This window comes from Mesitornis unicolor, unplaced genomic scaffold (assembly GCF_000695765.1).
Source record: "Mesitornis unicolor isolate BGI_N332 unplaced genomic scaffold, ASM69576v1 scaffold16832, whole genome shotgun sequence".
Lineage (NCBI taxonomy): Eukaryota > Metazoa > Chordata > Aves > Mesitornithiformes > Mesitornithidae > Mesitornis > Mesitornis unicolor.
In genome coordinates, this window is record NW_010167286.1 from 1 (window position 1) to 18,823 (window position 18,823).

An 18,823-nucleotide genomic window follows, 5' to 3' on the forward strand; every position below is an offset into this window, starting at 1 on the left:
GGATGGGCATACACTTCACTGGGTAAAACACCTGCTGGATGGTCAGGCCCAAAGTATTCTGATAAACGAAGTTATATCCAGTTGGCAGCCGGTCACGAGTGGTGTTCCCCAGAGCTCAAGCGTTAGGGCCAGTTCTGTTTAACATCAACGATCTGGATGAGATGCACCCTGAGGAAGCTTGCAGATGACACCAAGTTAGGTGGGAATGTTGATCTGCTTAAGGGTAGGGAGGCTCTACAGAGGGACTTGGACAGGCTGGATCGATGGGCTGAGGCCAATTGTATGAAGTTCAGCAAAGCCAAGCGATAGGTCCTGCACTTTGGTCACAACAACCCCATGCAACGTTACAGGCTTGGGGAAGAGTGGGTGGAAAGCTGCCAGGCAGAAAGGATCTGGGGTTGCTGGTTGACAGAAGACTGAATGTGAGTCAGCAGTGGGTCCAATAGCATACTGGCTTCTACCAGAAATAGTGTGGCCAGCAGTAGGGAAGTGATTGTGCCCCTGTACTTGGCACTGGTGAGGCTGCACCTCAAATACTGTGTTCAGTTTTGAGCCCCTTACTACAAGAAAGACATTGAGGTGCTGAAGTGTGTCCAGAGAAGGATAATAAAGCTGCTCTTAGTCTTATGAGGGGTGGCTGAGGAAACTGCAATTGTTTAGGAGGAAAGGAGGCTCAGGGGAGACCTCATCGCTCCCTACAACTGCCTGAAAAGAGGTCATAGTGGGGTGGCTGTCGATCTCTTCTCCCAGGTATCAAGTGGCAGGACAAGAGGAAATGGCCTCAAGTTGCACCAGGGGAGGTTTAATTTAGATATTAGGAAAAATTTCTTCACTGAAAAGGTTGTCAAGCATTGGAACAGGCTCCCCCCGGAAGTGGTTGAGTCACCATCCCTGGAGGTGTAGATGTGAAAAGGTAAAAGATGTGTAGATGTGGCACTTAGGGGCATGGTTTACTGGTGGACTTGGCAGTGCAACTTACTGTAAGTTCAGCAGAACTATTGAGCTTCATTGTGCACGATCCCTAAAAATACAAACACATTTTTGTCAGTATTTATTAAAATATATCAACATGTATGTAAGCACCTATTTTTTTTCTCTTTTTGGTAAATACCTACCAAAGGAATCATGCTGTGAACAAGGGAAATATCTTTGTTTTCTAATCGTTTCATGTACCGCACGATATTTGTCTCAGAGTGATAGCTGGAGAACACAAAATGTGGTATTAAGGCAAGAAGATTAGCTACACCAGCTGGTTGATCTGTGCTCTAACATAGGAAAAGCCATAAAAAAGAATTAATATTGGGGATAATTTTTAATATATACTAGGTACTTCTTTCCAAATCAGTACTTTATGCTTGCTAATAGCAACATGGACGAAAACCACGTACTACCATTCATTCAGAAATGCTATCAGCAAATATGGAATACAACGGCTGCAGTAAGTCTGCTGATGCTATGTCCTCAAATAATAACAGCTTGTACAATGTAGCAGATAAATGGAAAAACACATCCCCTGTGTGACTATGAGTATTACTTTGCTCATTTGACATGTGAAAGATATCTAAAAATGCTACTAAACAGATTATTTCAGACTAAGGAGTGACTGTGTGAATACAGCTACAGAACTGTCCTCAGTTGACTCCAGTACCATTTTTGAAAGGAGATACTTTCAGATTCCATTAAAATATCAGATATACAGCAATTTCACAGACCTGTTGAAAACCTGATGTGTCAAGAATTTGGAAGTTCTCTTAAATGGGGTACTAAGGATGCCTTTGGTTTCCTCGCCCATACCCTCAGCAATTAGTTCCTTTGACACAAAGAAACAAGGAATCAAATATTTTAACAGAAATTTTTCTTTTCACAGTAAATTTCAGGCAGAACTAGCTTATACTACCAAGTTACCTCAAGATCTAATCAGCTCTTTAGGTTAAAAAACCCCCCACCAAACATCATTATATATACATACCTGTATATATCTAACATGACAACGGCATTATATTAAAACTGGGTACAGATCTCTCAGTAGTCCTCATCTTGGAAGTATTGCTGCTAATTACTAAAGACATGCAACAAAAATTCCAATGGGAGAGAAAAAACTGACCACCATATCCCAACACTCACTAAACAAGTAACAGCCTAAATGTAAGATGTTCAAGCTGATCAAAAGAACCAAGTGTCACAATTAGAAAACAGCATTACTCAGTTACATACATCATTGTTATCTCATACTGCCTCTTTCTTTAAGAGAGGATCTGAAATTCTCAGTATTTAACAAATGGTCATCATATAGACAACCACCATCCCAAGAGCAGTTTTGCTTTTCACTAAACTTCCAAAACATTCAGATATCTTAATTCATATGATCTATTGTCTACTTACAGCTGAAGACTCACAACCAAAAATCCACAATATGTCATCCAGGTCTTTCTCATTTACAGTTTCATCAAGTGATACACCAAACTATGGATAAAAGCAACAGTAATTAGTCAAAACTCTCAATTCTGGAGGCATAGTATATTTGTTCTGATCAATAAAAAATATTCCAGAAACACAGGAGGAAAAAAAAATTTTTAAAAAAATCATCGTACTCAACAATATGTAAATATCACTTCATTTTATCTGACAGACAACGAAATTTATTTTACTTACATAAAACATTCCAACTCCTACCTTTCCCCTGCTAAACCATCTAGGCCAGATGGCTCACAAGCTTCAAGACTTGTGACCTCACTTCTAATGTTTCTGTTTTCCACTTAATAGGAAAACTGTCCATTTTGCTAGACCACCTGCACTATCCCCATCCTATGTTACAGAATATGTAAGATTTTGTCGAAGGTCCTTAGTGCCTATCAAACTGTGGTTTAGATTTCAATCTGTCTTTAAATACTGCCACAGGATTTGAATTCTGGAAGTCACTTTGCATTTAATTTAATTTAATTAAGTTTGAGAGTGTCTCCACTCTAGCTGTTAGTGGCATATTTAACATGAAAAAATTATATAATCTTTTTAAATAGGCATACAATGAAAATACAATTATTACTTCTGTAAGTTCAGTACATGACTCAACAACTTCGTTCTTTATATTACCTTTATAATTGACTTACATATTTGAGCAAATTCCAAGAAGTCTTAAATAATTTTGTTCTGTTTAGCACATGTAATGACTAGAAACTTAATGAAGAAGTCATGCTACAAAATCTATGAAAAGTTTAGGGAGTTGCTTACTCTGCCATCACTATAAATTCGAAAATTTATCTTTCTAAGTGCTGCCCTGTCCAAAATCTCTTTGACTGAGCATCCACACGTGATCGTCAAGGTATCAAAGAACAGATCATGATGTAGTTTATGACCAGCTCGCTTGAGACCTATAAAAAACAGTAAGTTAATTCCATTAGCTGCATACTGTATTGCTTGCTTACACAGTATTTGTATAACAATACTACTAACCTCGTAAGTAAATTATTTTACATAATAAAGCAAAATGTTCCCCTTATGAACAGGGCAGCAAAATCACCAGCTTTTTAGGGAAATGTCACTGTGCATGAAATGCATCTAAATCAGATTCAGACCTAATTAATAATGCAGACTGACTCTAAGGAAGATCCTTCTGATACATCAAATTTGTAATATATACAGTAGCAGATTTGGTATATGAATGCAATGAAGACAAAATCACAAGGCTGGAAAGAAAAAATGTATTATATAAATGAATATTAACCATCACAGAGCTTGCCATAACAAAGTTTAGAGTCTTAGTGCTGTTCACAGTAGCAATAGGTCCTCCAGTTAAGCTGGCAAATAAAGCATGGATAATTGCAGCAATCATTCCTCAATTCCAAGCATTCCAGTTCTGACAACAATCATAGTCATTGCCAGTGAAAAAACCTACCAGACTACATAGTCTAGCTGCAATCATAATTTTCTGCTACAGATTCTGTGCTTTAGGTCAGCTGTTAAGCTTTGGGATTTCAGTGTTCACAGCAAGTATTATACTCTACCCAGCTTAACTGAAATGTTCCAACTTCTTTAATCTCATTTATGACTAATTTACGTTGTTATTATTATTCTGTGCAGATTTCTGTGTGTAAAGTAGGATGGCCCAGTAAGAGAAGTACAGAGTGTGTAGCTTGAAAACAGCATTTGAATCTTATCATCTAGAGACTTGCTGTGTAGACTTCTGCTAGTTTCCCAAAGAAACAGAAGTAAAGCTTGCAAGCTCATATCACATATTTAATTTTTGGATGTCATTATCAGAAGTACACTAAAATATTAGCTATTTGTATTTGTATTAAAATATTCTCGAGTTGAGAGAACATGTATTAGTTGGCAAAAAACCCCGTAAGTTTCTTTAAGATGTATTATTTGAGAAGGTGTAAGGATTTAAGAACAGTTCCTGCAAACACTACTCACCTTCAGCCAAGATTAGAGTAGCATTGTGTACCCGTCTTGCAATATGCCTTAATCCATCAGACCCATGGTATACACCAAACATGGCTGCCATGTTAGCTAGAAGAGCCTAGGATCCAAACACAGTTAGGACTTTATTATTATTGTTGTTGTTATTATTGTTGTTATTTTTATATTCAAAGATTACTTCATGTTAGTCTAGTGGAAAGTCTCTTTAGCACTAAGGGACAACTACATATACTCAGCTAATGTTATACTTGATTACACATTGCCTACAAAATAACAGGCAAAAGGAAAGGCAAAATACTTCTATGAAACTGTAAGCACTGATTATCAACTCAATGCCCTTTGAAAAATAACTGTGTCAGCAATTAACATGAACTTAGATTGAACAACTGCAACAAAGACATTTGAAGACTCTCAAGTAAAACTAGTCTCATAGAAAATTCATTGTTAAGATTGGTACAAAAAATTATGGAATATCTCATGAATACTATGTAATTAAGCTGATCCTAATATTAGTAAATCCCTCTTCAAAATCTGGCACATTAAGAAGCATGAGAAGAGCATTGATAGGAACAGAAAAAATTACGAACTTGTCTGGCTGAAGGTCTGTGGAGGCATGCTGAAGATAATTATTTTGGATAATTACTTATTCATCATGGTATTTTCTTGTAAAGAAAACTGCTCTTTGGCAATGTAATGTTTTTGTATCAAATCACAGTCAAAAATACAAGTTGTGACAATTTGAACAAGAAGTTTTAGAATTTTAATTTTTTTTTACCTTGAGTGAGCTATTTCTAAATAATTAGAATTCCTTTCCATTTTATTAAGAACTCTGTCTCATCCATAACAAACACAGCACCACTCAGTGGCATTCATCCTCTGAGACAGATGAACTCACGACACTGCATAAATTCAGGGTTAGAAGGAATCAGATACCAATACCTTCTTTTCAAGCAGGCTTCGACTTTGCAAAGGACTCAAAACAAATATAGAATATTTCAATTTTCTTCATTTTTCTAGCAAAAACTCTCAAAAGTAAAGCTGACTCAAACTAATGTGATGTTAGGACTATAATCTTACGGATTAACTTGTTCCTTTCTACCACTGAAAATACAGCATGACAAATTACCTGTGCTGTGCAGATGTTGCTGGTAGCTTTATCCCTCCTGATATGCTGCTCTCGAGTTTGCAAAGCAAGTCGGTACACTTCCTTTCCATTTGCATCTCTAAGTTACAAGTGAAAATGTTGCTTCTGTTACTTTAAAATTACAGTAAATTAAGACATTGGGATCTATGCATGCTATCCCGAAACTAGTTATCTATGCTCAGAGAGAGAAAGGTGCTAGAGAGAATAAAGCATAAGACAGGACAGCTGTGATATCAAACAGAGAGTGAGGCTAAAATCTCTAGATATCTATTTACATCATGGCTGGCAAATGTGTCTGATCAGGTAGAGCACACAGTGAGTCTTCTAAGCCTACTACACCAAAACATGGTATTTGCCTTAAAATGCCACAGATTATTGCAACTGTTTTAACAGAATAGTAATACAGAATTTAATTTGAACAAACACTGAGAAGGCAGCACCTTTTCTAATGATGTCAAGTAAGACCATGTTGAGTTTATATATAAAAATAACCCATCCAACAAGGTTGTACAAGATAACCGAAAGGGCTCTGGCTAATCCATCCTTTCAGAGGTCCTTTTGTAGAGTTCCTAAAATGTTAAAAGTGGAGAGGTAAGAGCCAATCTAATATCTTTTAGAACTGTGAAAACTTTCAGAACAGTCATAGAAAGAAATGGACGAACTATGAACATATTTATACAAATATATGTGTACACATGTGGGGGTTTGAATAGCTAGACTACTTGCCTCAAATATTTGTGCACCAGTTATCAGATATCTAATCACTTTTACTCTAGCAGTTGTCTGAGGATTTTCACCATACACCTTAGTTTATCATCAGCCCATCCAGAGGGACCTTGACAGGCTGGAGAAATCAGCTGACAGGAACCTCATGAAGTTCAACAAGGGGAAGTACAAAGTGCTGCAATTGGCGAAGAACTTCATGCACCAGTACGTGTTGGGGGCCACCCAGCTGGGAAGCAGCTTGGCAGAAAAGACCCTCAGGGTCGTGGGCGACACCAAGTTGAACAACAGCCAGCAATGTGCCCACACAACAAAGAAGTCAAGAGATATCCTGGGCTTCATTAGGCAAAGCTTTGTCAACAAGTCAAGGGAAGTGATCCCTGCCCTCCTCAGAACTGGTGAGGCCACACTGGAAGTGCTGCATCCAGTTCTGGGCTCCTCAGTACAAAAGAGACATGGACATATTGGAGAGAGCTCAGTGAAGTGCCAGTAAGATGTTGAAGGGACTGCAGCATCTATCCTTCAAGAAAAGGCTGAGGGACTGTTCAGCCTGGAGAAGAGAAGGCTCAGGGAGAACCTCATCAATGTACATAAATACCTAAAGGGAGGGTGCAAAGACGATGAAGCCAAGCTTTTATCAGCAGTGCCCAGTGACAGGACCAGAGGTAGTGGGTGCAGGCTGAAGTACGGGAGGTTCCTACTGAACTGTAGGAAACACTTTTTCACTGAGAGGGTGACTGAGCACTGGCACAGGTTGCCCATTGAAACTGTGGAGTTTCCTTCCTCTGAGATCTTCAGAAGACAGCACATGGTCCTGGGCTACTGGCGCAAGGTCACCCTGCTTGAGCAGTGGGGTTGGACTAGATGACCTCCAAAGATCTCTTCCACCCTCAATCATTCTGTGATCCAAAACTTAAAAAAATCCACAGCAGAGAGCTGCATTCAGTAAGTACCACAGCTTTTTCCATTTTAACATCTTCTTTTCCAACTTTCTTGAGATGCAGAAAGATGAAAGTAGATTAAAAATATTAAACCAGATGTAGTCATAGAGTAGCAGTAACATGACCATGATAAACAGAACTACTGTTCTTCTGTAAAACACTGTACCAGACTTCTGATCTAAATCTGAATTGGGGATCAGATTTCAGAACTATGAGTTAAGCCTGAGGATACCCTCGGCATATGCAACAAGATTAAAAATATATTGGATGGAATATTACTATACAAATGAAGTATTTCTAAGCTTACTGATAACTGTTAATGACACTGGTTATTTTGGCAGAATTACTTCTGAATATCTTCTGCGTCAAAGATATGCAGTCTTTCCAGTGACAATTACTTTGCATTTCTACTACTTCCAGTCAGACATCTTGTCAAAATTCAAGATATGGCACCAATAACAAGAATCTGAGGTAAATTTTGCACACTATTTCTCTGCTTTGTTAAAGTATGACTAAAATTTTAACTAGATTAAGTTCCTTCTTGTTTATCTAGGAGGTTCACTGAATTTTCTGCTTCTTCACATGTTTTTAATTACTGAATGTCAGAGAAAAATGTCTAACAGTACAGAATAAGTTGAGTAAGTTAGCTTGCAAAGCCTCCTGCCATCACAATTAATCTTCTCTGCTGTTCCGTTAACTCTTCAACTCACATTGCGGCAAGTACTATAGACAGTTCACAGCTTCATTCCACACAAATGCAGCTCTTCAGCTTGCTTCCTAAAAATTAAAGGCAACTTATATTCTCTCAGTTTTCAAGAAAAAAGGTGTTTGCTACACCATAATGGTCAGCTGTTACTCCTAAAGGATGCGCAAGATGGTCATAATGTGTTTTATTTTGATTTTCCCTGAAGACACCAAGCGTCAAGGAAGCCCTTACCTTGTAACGCCCACCATTCTGCCCGGCATCATCCTCACGAGACTTTCCTTGACAGTAAAGAATGCTGCATGGGGTCCCCCGTAGCAGAGCGGCACGCCAAATCTCTGGGAGTTACCCAGGACAACATCTACCCCAAACTCCCCAGGAGGCTTCAGAATACAGAGAGCCAGAAGATCAGTAGCACAGCAGGTGAGCGTCTGAGAACAGAAGTGCACAGAGCAGTCAGCTCCTTTTCTGAAGGAATCGTGTGTGCATGCAAGTGAAATTTGAACAGAATACAAACTATGAGTATGGCTGTTTGATGCGCCAGATTGAAATCTGTGAGAACAATAAAATTTACTTTACCCCATTCTGATGAGCTCTTTCAACAAGTTCAGAAAAGTCTTCCACATTCCCTTCAGTGTCTGGATACTGAAACAACACTCCACTGACATCCTTTCCACTGAAATCCATCTCATAGGGTAATTTCAGCTCAGTAATAACACCCGTATAACTGGAAAACAAAAACATGAAGAAGACAACATATTCAAACCACTTCCTGCCTTGGAGTGGTACTTAATATGATGTTTTCATGGACTTATATATGACTTTTCTCTTGAACATACAGAGAGCTGAACATGCTTTGCAGTGCTAAACATTGAGATAGTGGTATACAGTACAGAATAATAATTTAATTTTATATCATCATCAGAAATATGGAGCAAAGCAGAGCCGAGGATGCATAAGCTACTTGATATCAACATTTTGCTGCTTTAGCATGTTTGAGAATCAAGTCATATTTTTAGAACATGTTTGCTTTAAACTGTAAACTTAAAATGGTCTCAGCTTTCATTAAAAGATAAGTTTCACTATCTAGGGTAATTAATTTTCTAGTTAAAAAAAATTACCATACTGATTTCAATAACCAAATGTATATATTTGCAGAAACAACTTAACAGGAAAATTAAATATTTGCTTTGTATCAAACATTTAGTCTCTTTTTAAACATCTTTAATTACTTTGCAGTTGTATTTGAATGGAAAAGTAGAAGCAATGCCAAATGTTAACAAATTTGTTTCTAATTTGCAAAGCAAGTATAATCCCATATTAAAAAAACATTAGGTATATGGTGAAGAGGCAAAGATGAAAAAGGATACAATGTAAATGAAAAGATATGAAGGAAAATGGAGAAAAATGTTACTTTGCTCTAGTTTGGACCACTGCTATAGTTTGAGGGTGGCATCGGACATCTACATAGAACTTCCTTCTTTTGTTATGCCTGTTAGAAAGAAAGGGAAAAAAGAAGAGTTATGTATCAAGAATATATTGTTTTCCACAGAAATAAAATTAATTTGCTTCTAAATGTCAGTTTTCCTAAGTTTAAAGGCAGTTGTAAATGTTGGTGATCATAACCAAATTAAATGTAAGATTGAATGAAAATTCTGGTCCATTTAAATTAAGAACATTCCTTTTAGACACTAAAATGTGATTCATACATGTCAAAAATTAAAATAGACTATGAAACAGAACAAGGAGCCAATGTAAGAAGCTGCAGAAATGCCTACACACACAGACACACTCACACACTGCTCTATTTTAAAGGAATACAACCATGGTTTTTAAAACAGATTTTCAGTGTTGCCCTGGATAACCAAACATAAGCCATCAAAGCAGGAAAACGGAGACTAAGACAACTGCCTAGTTTTCTCTGCTAAACTTGGTTTTATGTCAGATCGATGCTTTGAACAACTGAATAGTTACGACACAGTTACTGCTGTGTAATCTCCTTCCTGATATACAGCCCCACATTGATCTTCAATCATCTCTCAGATTTCATTTGATTTGTAGATCCCTTTCAAATCCTCCAGTAGAGATCTCTGAAAGTAAATTTGGATATACCAGTAACAGTTTAACTTTTAGCAGCTTGGGACTGACACACTTAACTGTTTTTTAAAAAGCCTTTTAACCACTAGTGGAAAAAAAAACAATTTGGACTCCAGTGTTCATGGACCAAAGAGATTCATGCCACTGACTTCTAGGCTGTGCAATAAAAGCTCCTCTGTAGCCTACTGAGTGGCAATGGCAGGCGGGGGAGACCAAATAATACCTTGTCCTTGCTGCTCTCAGGCCCATCACAAGAAATATCAGCCCATCACAGGCCCAATCCACAAGCACAAAGGAGCACAGAGGTTCCAAGGCAAGTGAAACTAAAATTAATTAATTAACCCAGTCACCCTGTCTGGGCTCCCCTGCGAGGAAGACATTATGGGGTGCAGGGGAAGAGCATTCTGGGATTGCAAGGGCTTATTATGAGATGTTTAGGGGAAAAGAGATACAGCTAAGTGATTCTGGGAGGAGCAAGTGTAAGAAAATAGAGTGGTAAGGGAGTAAACAGGGCCAGTCATATATAAATAGTTGCTGGTTGATGTAGGTGCACCCAACCAGTGCAGTCTGTCCTCTCTTCTTGTCAAATTCCTTTCTGACTCATTTCATGGGTGAGGAGACTGTATTCCAGGACGGGGGGTGGGTGTATATGGCTGCCTGGGTGCCAGCAGCTGGAGTTGGACCACCTAGGATCCCATACACCCGTGGTGCAGCAAATGGAGCGGCCAGACTGAGTGGACTTCAGTGCCAGCAACTGAACAGCACCATAGCCACAGGGCTCTGTGTATCTCTGGTGGTAGTAGCTGGAGCAGGTGTGTGTCTGGGTGCCAGCAGCTGCACTGGTACCAATGGCAGGGCAATCAGACTCTCTCCAGTATGTCTGTATCTCTCCTGTACTAGGGAGCCCAAAACTGGGCACAGTACTCCAGGTGTGGCTTCACCAGTGCTGAGGAGAGGGGAAGGATCACCTCCGTTGACCTGTTGGCAACACTCCTCCTACTGCATCCCAGGATACTATTTGCCTTTTTTGCCACCAGAACATATTGCTGGCTTGTGTTCAACCTGGTGTCCCCCTGGACCATTAAAGGACTTTTCTGCAAAGCTGCTTTCCAGCCTGCCTGCACCCATCATGTACCCCATATGTCTGGGGTCGTTTCTCTCTAGATGCAGCACTTTGCACATCCCTTGTTGAACTTCATGAGGTTCCTGTCAGCCCATTTCTCCAGCCTGTCAAGGTCCCTCTGGATGTCAGCAAAACTCTGCTCCATCAGCTGCTCCTCCCAGTTCTGCGTTATCGGCAAGCTTGCTGAGGATACGCTCGGCTCCATCATCCAGATTATAAATTGTACCCAGTGTTGCCCCTGGGGTATGCCACTAACAACTGGCCTCCAACTAGACTTCATGTCACTGATCACCACTCTCTGGGCCCAGCCATTCAAGCAGCTTTCAGTCCACCTCAGTCTCACCTCATCCAGCCCATACTTCCTCAGCTTCCTTGTGAGAATTTAAGGGAGACCATCAAGGTAGACAACACCCACTGTTCTCCTCTCACCTACCAAGCCAGACATTTAACTGTAGAAAGTTAGCAGGCTGGTCAAGTATGACTTCCCCTGTGTGAATCCATGTTGGTGACTCCTGATCACCCTCTTGACCTTCACATGTCTGGAAAGGGTTTCCAGGAGTAGCAGCTGTTCCATTATTTTCGTGGGATTGAGGAGAGGCTAACCAGGCAGTAGTTCCTTGCATCCTCAATCCTGCCTTTCCTGAAGATAGTAGTGAAATCTGGCTTTCCTCCAGTGCTGAGGCACCTCTCTCAGTCACCATGATTTTTCAGAGATAAACAAGAGTGGCCTCACAATGACATCAGGTGGCTTCCTCAATACTCATGGGTGTATCACATCAAGGCCCACAGACTTGTCCAAGTCCAGTTTGCTTAAGTATTCTCTAACTTGACTCTCCTCCACCCAAGTCTTCCTTGTTTCAGACTTTTCCTTTGTTTCTAGGTCCTTACATTTCTTAAGGCTGTCTGAGTTAAACATTCACATCAACACTATCTCTGGGGGCTTAACAGCTACAGTTATTTAGTGATCTGCTCACAGTGAAAAGGCCACACTCAACTTCAGCCCACTCACCTATCCATGCCTACACAGAGGAGATGCTGTTTAAACTCCACAATTCCTTCCTGCTGTGATTTAACTATACATTTAAACATAGTACCTGTGACATAATTGCATGGCTTCTGCAGCAGCTGTCCCCTCATCCAGCAAAGATGCGTTAGCCACATCCATTCCCGTGATGTCGCACACCATAGTCTGGTAATTTAGCAGGCTCTCTAGCCTGCCCTGGGAGACCTCAGGCTGGTAAGGAGTATACTGGGTAACCCTGTAAGAAAAGAATTCCGAGTTTGAGTCTAGGAATAAATGTGTTAACAGAATAATGTCAATATGTAACTGAACTGTGTCATAAGAAAAATAAATTGTAAAGCATAATTCACTAAGTTTGTTAGAAAACAGTTGTATTTAGATGGTTGTAATTTATTACTGTCCAGGAAGCCTGAGAATATTTTCTCTTCTGGTACTGACTTGGCTTTTTATAGGAGAATAATTCTATTTCTCTGTTTTGAAAAAAGAAATTGCTTTTAAAACAGAGGTGTGAGTGCATCTTGGACAAGGAAGTAGACACTGAGTCTGGGAGAACTGAGTCAAGTCACATAATCCAAATAAGCATGTGTAGTTCAATCATATCTAGGTATTGCCTTCATCTTTCAACACTGTTTCTGAAGCCCTTTATTTGCCAAGTCTTCTGCACTCTTACGGGAGGAAACGCACTGGCACTTCACAGGATCAAGCTCAGAAATACGCAGCTTCTTGTGAAATGACATTTCCCATATATGTTAGTGAGGGGAAGAGGGACTGATGTGAGTTTTGGCTGTCATCACTTGCAGAACAAAACATTAGAGGCAACACAAGCAATTCCTTAGAAAAGGCAACACTCTAAGGGAAAGACTCTATTATAACAGTCCAGAAAAACAAAGCAGCATGGATCCAGGGATGAAAGGCAAGAAAAGCAATCAGAGTCTCCTCTTGCTGCTGGAAATTTGAGTACTGAATTCTACTGCGGTTCAGGACAGACTTTATGCCAGTTTGATTTCAGAGCAGCAGCCCAGAAACAAGTGGTAAGTGGGAACACTTGTGGCCTCTATTTTCTAACAATGGAAGAAAACAGTTTCTTTCCTGAAAGGGTGGTAGTAAGCCCTAGACTTTTGAAAAATGTTTATAGGTGAAGGTATAATCCTAAAGGAGAGAATGACTTATTTAGAAGCTCAAGTCATGTCAATAGAAGGTGAGCAACAAAGACTTTTAAAGAACAAGCTGCAGAACCTGTGGTATAGAGCAAGATGAGAGGAGCAATGAAATAGTAATGCAAGAGAGAAGACAGGAAAAAAGTCCTGAAGAAAAGAACGGAAGAGCTATAAAGGACATACTCAATAGGTGAACTCAAAGTGTAATATATGATGCTAATATATTTCCTGTCTATTTAAATGATACATCTGCTCAAATTTCTCAAATACACCACTCAGTACAGTCACAGAAAGAAATAGCTATATATCAATTAGAAAAATATTTATTATTTTCCCAAATATTGAAGTTTTTTTCTTCCTTTTTTAGCTATGTCTAACACTAAACTACTTATGACCCTATACTTGACTGCACAGTTCACAAGTGAGAGCATGTCCTGAACTGCATGCAACATTGCTCATCACAATAGTAATTTTTTTTTCTCCATGGCTGCTAAATCCAGTTTTCAGTTTGTCAAATAAGCTGGGAGTAAGAAGATTAGTTTTCTGAATGTTTTCCCCCTGCCCACTCAGTTCTCATCAACAAAAAGCGTTATTCCCAATTCCTTTGCATGAACAATGAGTTTTTCTGCTTAATAAAAGAAACTCCTCTGTACTTGAAGTTAACAATCTTACTTTCTCCTTTTATTTCAGCTAAAGGCCTTTCTGGCATTATAACTTGCAGGGGGAACTAGAATTAGACTAATAAGAATTAAAGCATTGAAATTAGTTGAAATGCATTAGAGAAACATTACTCAGGGCAAGAGAAGAAAAATAAAATTAAGACTCATTGGATAGTACTTGCCAGAATAATCAGTTAAAAGATTTTAATTAAAGCTTAATATACTGGCTTTATTGATCATTCGAACGAGAACATTGTTTTGTTAAACCATTACTAATTAGGGACTGACAGAAATGAGAAAGGTAGGGAAAAAAAGAAAAAACAGTAGTAGAGAATCAATACTTCACATTTATTTTGGCTGCAAATTGTGCTAAAAGACGTTAATGTTGTAGCTGTTCATGTGGTGCAAAATTCTCTATTTTGTCTTCAAAGACAAACTATCTTTCTTATGATGTGAGTAATGATCACAACTTCTTACTTGATGAGAACATACCTTCCTAAGATATTACTTAAATAATTAGAGGTAGACATTGCAATGACTGCTTCAAAGTAGATCACTCAAATCGGCTACCCAGAAACAGAACAAAAAGTGTCAAGAAATACCACTCATAGTAGTTATTGCTAGGAACAAGGAAGTGTTAGCAGGCGGTAACCAAGAGCAAAGGAAATCAAGTATCAAAAATAAGGGATACTTATTCTCTACCCTCTGTGACTAAGTCAAATCCCTCATTCAGGTGACTAGAATTTTAACTGTAGCATTTCAGGTCCACAACAGAAATCTCTCCGCTTTTTCTCTAACTTTCGATTAAAGTGTTCTTTGGGTAAAAAGTTATCTGAAAAATATCTGACTTCCCAGGCACTTATTGATGCATAGTTTTGGTCAGACAGTCTTATCTCATAGTAATGAAGCTATTCAGCTTTTATTGTGAACAGAGATACTACAGATCATTGTCCAAATACTTAAAAAAGTTTCAAAACTCCAACAGTGTTGAGTATTTTCTTAACAGAATCTGAGACTTGGGAGGAGTTTTCTGGTAATCTTCTAAAGAAAGCTGTATGAGTCATTAGTCTCAGTTCCAGCGAAAAATACATTTTGTTCTCATAAGTTTCCTCCTGAAATCTACACCTTTGCTTCTGATCTCCTCCTAGCAAGTCCAAGTGTCCTAAATACTGTGAAGGCAGCACTTCCGTGTTTACAGACTTCTACAAACAACCTTCTAAAAACTTACATTGTATTCAAACGAAAAACTTGCTCTAATGAATGCCAAGCAATGAGAAACTACGGCTCACATGAGGGAGGCAGAATTGATGAGGAACAGTAAGTCTGAGCTTGCAGCATTTCCCTTGGAGCTGCAATGTGAAGTGTGTTAGCACAGAGAGTGTTACATTCTCAGAACCTGGAAGCAGAGGTTCGATTTTCTAAACAGTTTCCATAAAGTCTGGAGAGTTCCTTTTGCACACATGCAAACACACACACCCTCTCCCCAACAAACATTTTAGCCTTCACTTAAGCCATCTAAAATTTTAGCTTTCAGCCATCTGGTTTTATTTTACTGGACACTCCAAGAACAGATTTCTGGATTGACTTTCCCAGTTGTTACATTAACTCAATTCTTAGAATTTAAAAATAAGCAGTTCCTTCTGTTCCACTTACCTTTTCCTGTTCTTATTTTTGCCTCTAGCAACTGATTATTTGTTTTGCAGCACTGTACTGAAATATTTAGAGTGCATATGTTGCAAAAAGTAAGCGGAGATAAAGTCAAATTAAAGTCTGTATAGATGTATTGAATAGACTCCTTGATTGCAAATGGTGCAACTTTTTCATCAGTTCAAAAGTCTGAGATGCACATAGAGCAGACAAGTCTAAAAATACATAGACTTGGAGGTCTACAGATACATAGACCAATTTATGGCAACCCAAAGTATAAAAAATAAAGCAGATAAGTAACAATGGCTTTTTACACTGACTAATTTGAATTTGTTCGGTTGGTATTTTTATATATATACAGATAACCTTTAAATACTGCTTTTATTAAAATAAAAATTACTTAGTAATAAAGTTGAAAGTTACTATTTTCATACACTAAAAAAAAGGATGTCACTGACTAGAGATAAGGGAACTTCTAAACCAAATAAGACAATGCAGAGTATCAGTGGCATTCAGTCTGTTGAAAAGTGAGACTCCACAATAAACTTCATTTTTCTGTTGCATCATTTCTGAGTTACAATTCTTTAGAGAAATGCCAGTGCTAAACGAGTATTTATAATCAAGCCTTAGTGCCTTTGTCAGGAGAAGTTCATCAAGAGACAAAACGCCATTATTACTTAGATTAATGCTGTCCATAAGATATAAACCAATGTATTAAAACATTACAATATCTTCCTTTTTAAGTAAAAGAAAAAAAATTAAACCAGTATCATTCAGATTCCGGTCTATTCTTTTGCTTGTCCCAAAAAAATGAAGTGTCAGCTGTGTCACGAGAACAAAGTACAATATTCTCAGTCTCTTCATAAATGAATTAACAAGTATTGCTGTCTACCTGCTTTCAGGCATCAGTGAATTATTTGTCCAGACAAGAACATACTTTACAGATACACATTCAAACTCTTGAAAGTCTTTTTTCAAAAAAATATCAAGGAAGAAATACCAAGAGAAAAGCCTTTAACATTTTCAAGGCTTCTTACTTCCTCATCAGAAAACCATGATCAGAGTATTGCATAGTATTTAAATACCTCCACCCAAAATTGCCTACAGCAGTGCAGGAAAGAGACGGTTTAAATTCAGGCAGAAGTAAGGAAAGAATTACTTTTCTGCAGGAGCTAAAACGTATACTTCCTTAAAACAAACAAAAATTCTTGGTTTAGTTCATAATAAACAGGATCTGCAAATAGAAGTCAAAAAAACAATGAGATATTTTACCAAAAAAGCATCTTCTAAAGTCAGAAGTATTCATTTTCCTCTCTAGCCTCAGCATGAACTACACAGTTCCTACACTTACACATTAGTATCAACATATGAAAGCCTTAGTCAGAAAAAGAGGTTGGGGTATGTTTGTCTCTGCTTTTTCGGAAAACAAACTTCAAACATATATTTATACATATGCATTTAAAAATAAAATATGGTACATTACCATCCTGCATTCTCCAACAAATTCCGTGCAATGGGCTGAGGCACTGAGCAGTTGTAATAACCCATGCCAATGTAAGACCTCCATATCTTGTTCTTGCTTGCAATATTGTATAGAGTTTCAAGGATTTCATTTTCACCTAATTGAAAAGAAATTATGTCAGAAAACTACACTTACATATAAAGCTAACAGTATTTAACTGAAATGCCTTGTACACCTCTGTAAAAAAAACCAAAACAACAACATTGTTGAAGCAAATCTAAACAGTAGAATAAAGGGCAGACAAAGCACAGTTTAAAGAGAAAATAAAAAGATGGTTAAATATTCTGGGAAAGTAAAAATTTGCCAAAATTCTGCAAAATGCAGTAACTTAATAATGTGGAAAAAATTGTGAGAGTAACAGCTGCAGGAAAACGGCTTATGGAACCCTTTTTTGTGCTAATGCAACGTATATTCTGGGTCTCTTGGACATGCATTAAAACATAACTCAGAAAACACCTTTGATTAGCTAAACCTTGCAGAATCAGCACTGCATGAAGCCATAGCCATCCACAACCATGATTTAGTGTTTCTAACAAAGCTAGACTTACACAAACCGGGCTCATATCAAGCACCCAGGAGTAATTTCTTATTTAAGAACTTTGTTTTCTTGCATTTTCCCTAAATAGCTAGTGAAATGGAATAGTTCTTTTAATTCAATTTTAGTATGCTTCACTAGTTTACCAAAAACAGTATTCCTAGCTTATGAAATTCAATTTAAGATTAACTTTTCAATGAGTCTACAGATCTAATTTGGAGAGATTACAACAGAAGGCTTTTGAAGTGTTCAAACAGAAAGCATTTGCACAGCCTTCCTCCCCCAGCTATAGTCTAGTCTTTGGTCTTGCTTCTACATAATTCCCAGTGTCCTGAAGGCTGAGCAAAAATCACATTCTGTCAACCTGTTCCTAGCAGTCAATGAATAATGCTACCCAGCATCTGCCAAAGGGATTTACAAAATATGTCAATACCTGAGGATGCAGAAAGACCGTCAGTCAGTAGGCTGGCTAAGATGATGCAAAGATAGGCCTGCTCAGACAAACAGGCCTGGCAGGAATTGGTCATCAACCTTCCTAGTTGAGGGGAGCAGATCATTTTTAACCCTCCCCCACCTCCCTGCAAAATCTGACCTTAGAAACTGCTGTACAGGGGCAGTTGCACCCATTCTTGTTCATAAAGCACTGCAACCTGAAATGCAGACTTTGGAATATAAGGCTACAGATCACCAAAGCAGAACAGCTTGGGCCCTGGATGTCTTAAAACCTACTTTCTCTCCATTAAGTTACTCCAGAGCAAGAGAGATGAAGTCAAAACAGTTAATGCTCTGGAATTTGGTGGCAAATAATTCTTTAGGTTTTAAATTAATTTCTTCTGCAGCCACAAACAAGGATATTTTAACTTTAGCTCTGATTTCAAAACTCATCTCTTCCTTTTACTCTGAGTGCTGCCATTGTATTCAATGAATAAAAAACAAAATCAAAAACAAACTTCTAGTTTTCAATTAATTTCTTCTACAGTCACATTGTACCTACCACAAAGTTATTTTTTTACTGATCTTTAGTTTTCACTTCAAAGTTCATTTCTTGTCTGCCTTTTACTCAGTGTTACTATTAGATCTAAGGTATAAAGATTAATTTCTTGTTTCCAATTTATTTTTTTTCTGGAGACTA

The 18,823-nt window shown here is 38.2% G+C and overlaps 1 protein-coding gene across 1 annotated transcript; it reads right to left on the bottom strand.

Annotated features, from left to right (window-relative positions):
- Positions 1-979: 979 nt before the first annotated feature.
- LOC104536117 (glycine dehydrogenase (decarboxylating), mitochondrial-like) lies at positions 980-17,251 on the bottom strand (the record flags this gene model as incomplete). The annotated part of the gene is made up of 12 exons (XM_010178650.1): positions 17,118-17,251; positions 12,245-12,409; positions 9,345-9,422; positions 8,510-8,657; positions 8,165-8,361; positions 5,546-5,642; positions 4,414-4,519; positions 3,229-3,368; positions 2,383-2,463; positions 1,713-1,810; positions 1,116-1,200; positions 980-1,021 (listed from the first exon to the last, which is right to left on the bottom strand). Coding segments are annotated over exons 1-12 (1,302 nt in total), but the record flags the coding sequence as incomplete, so codon positions are not given.
- Between the last annotated feature and the right edge of the window lie 1,572 nt (positions 17,252-18,823).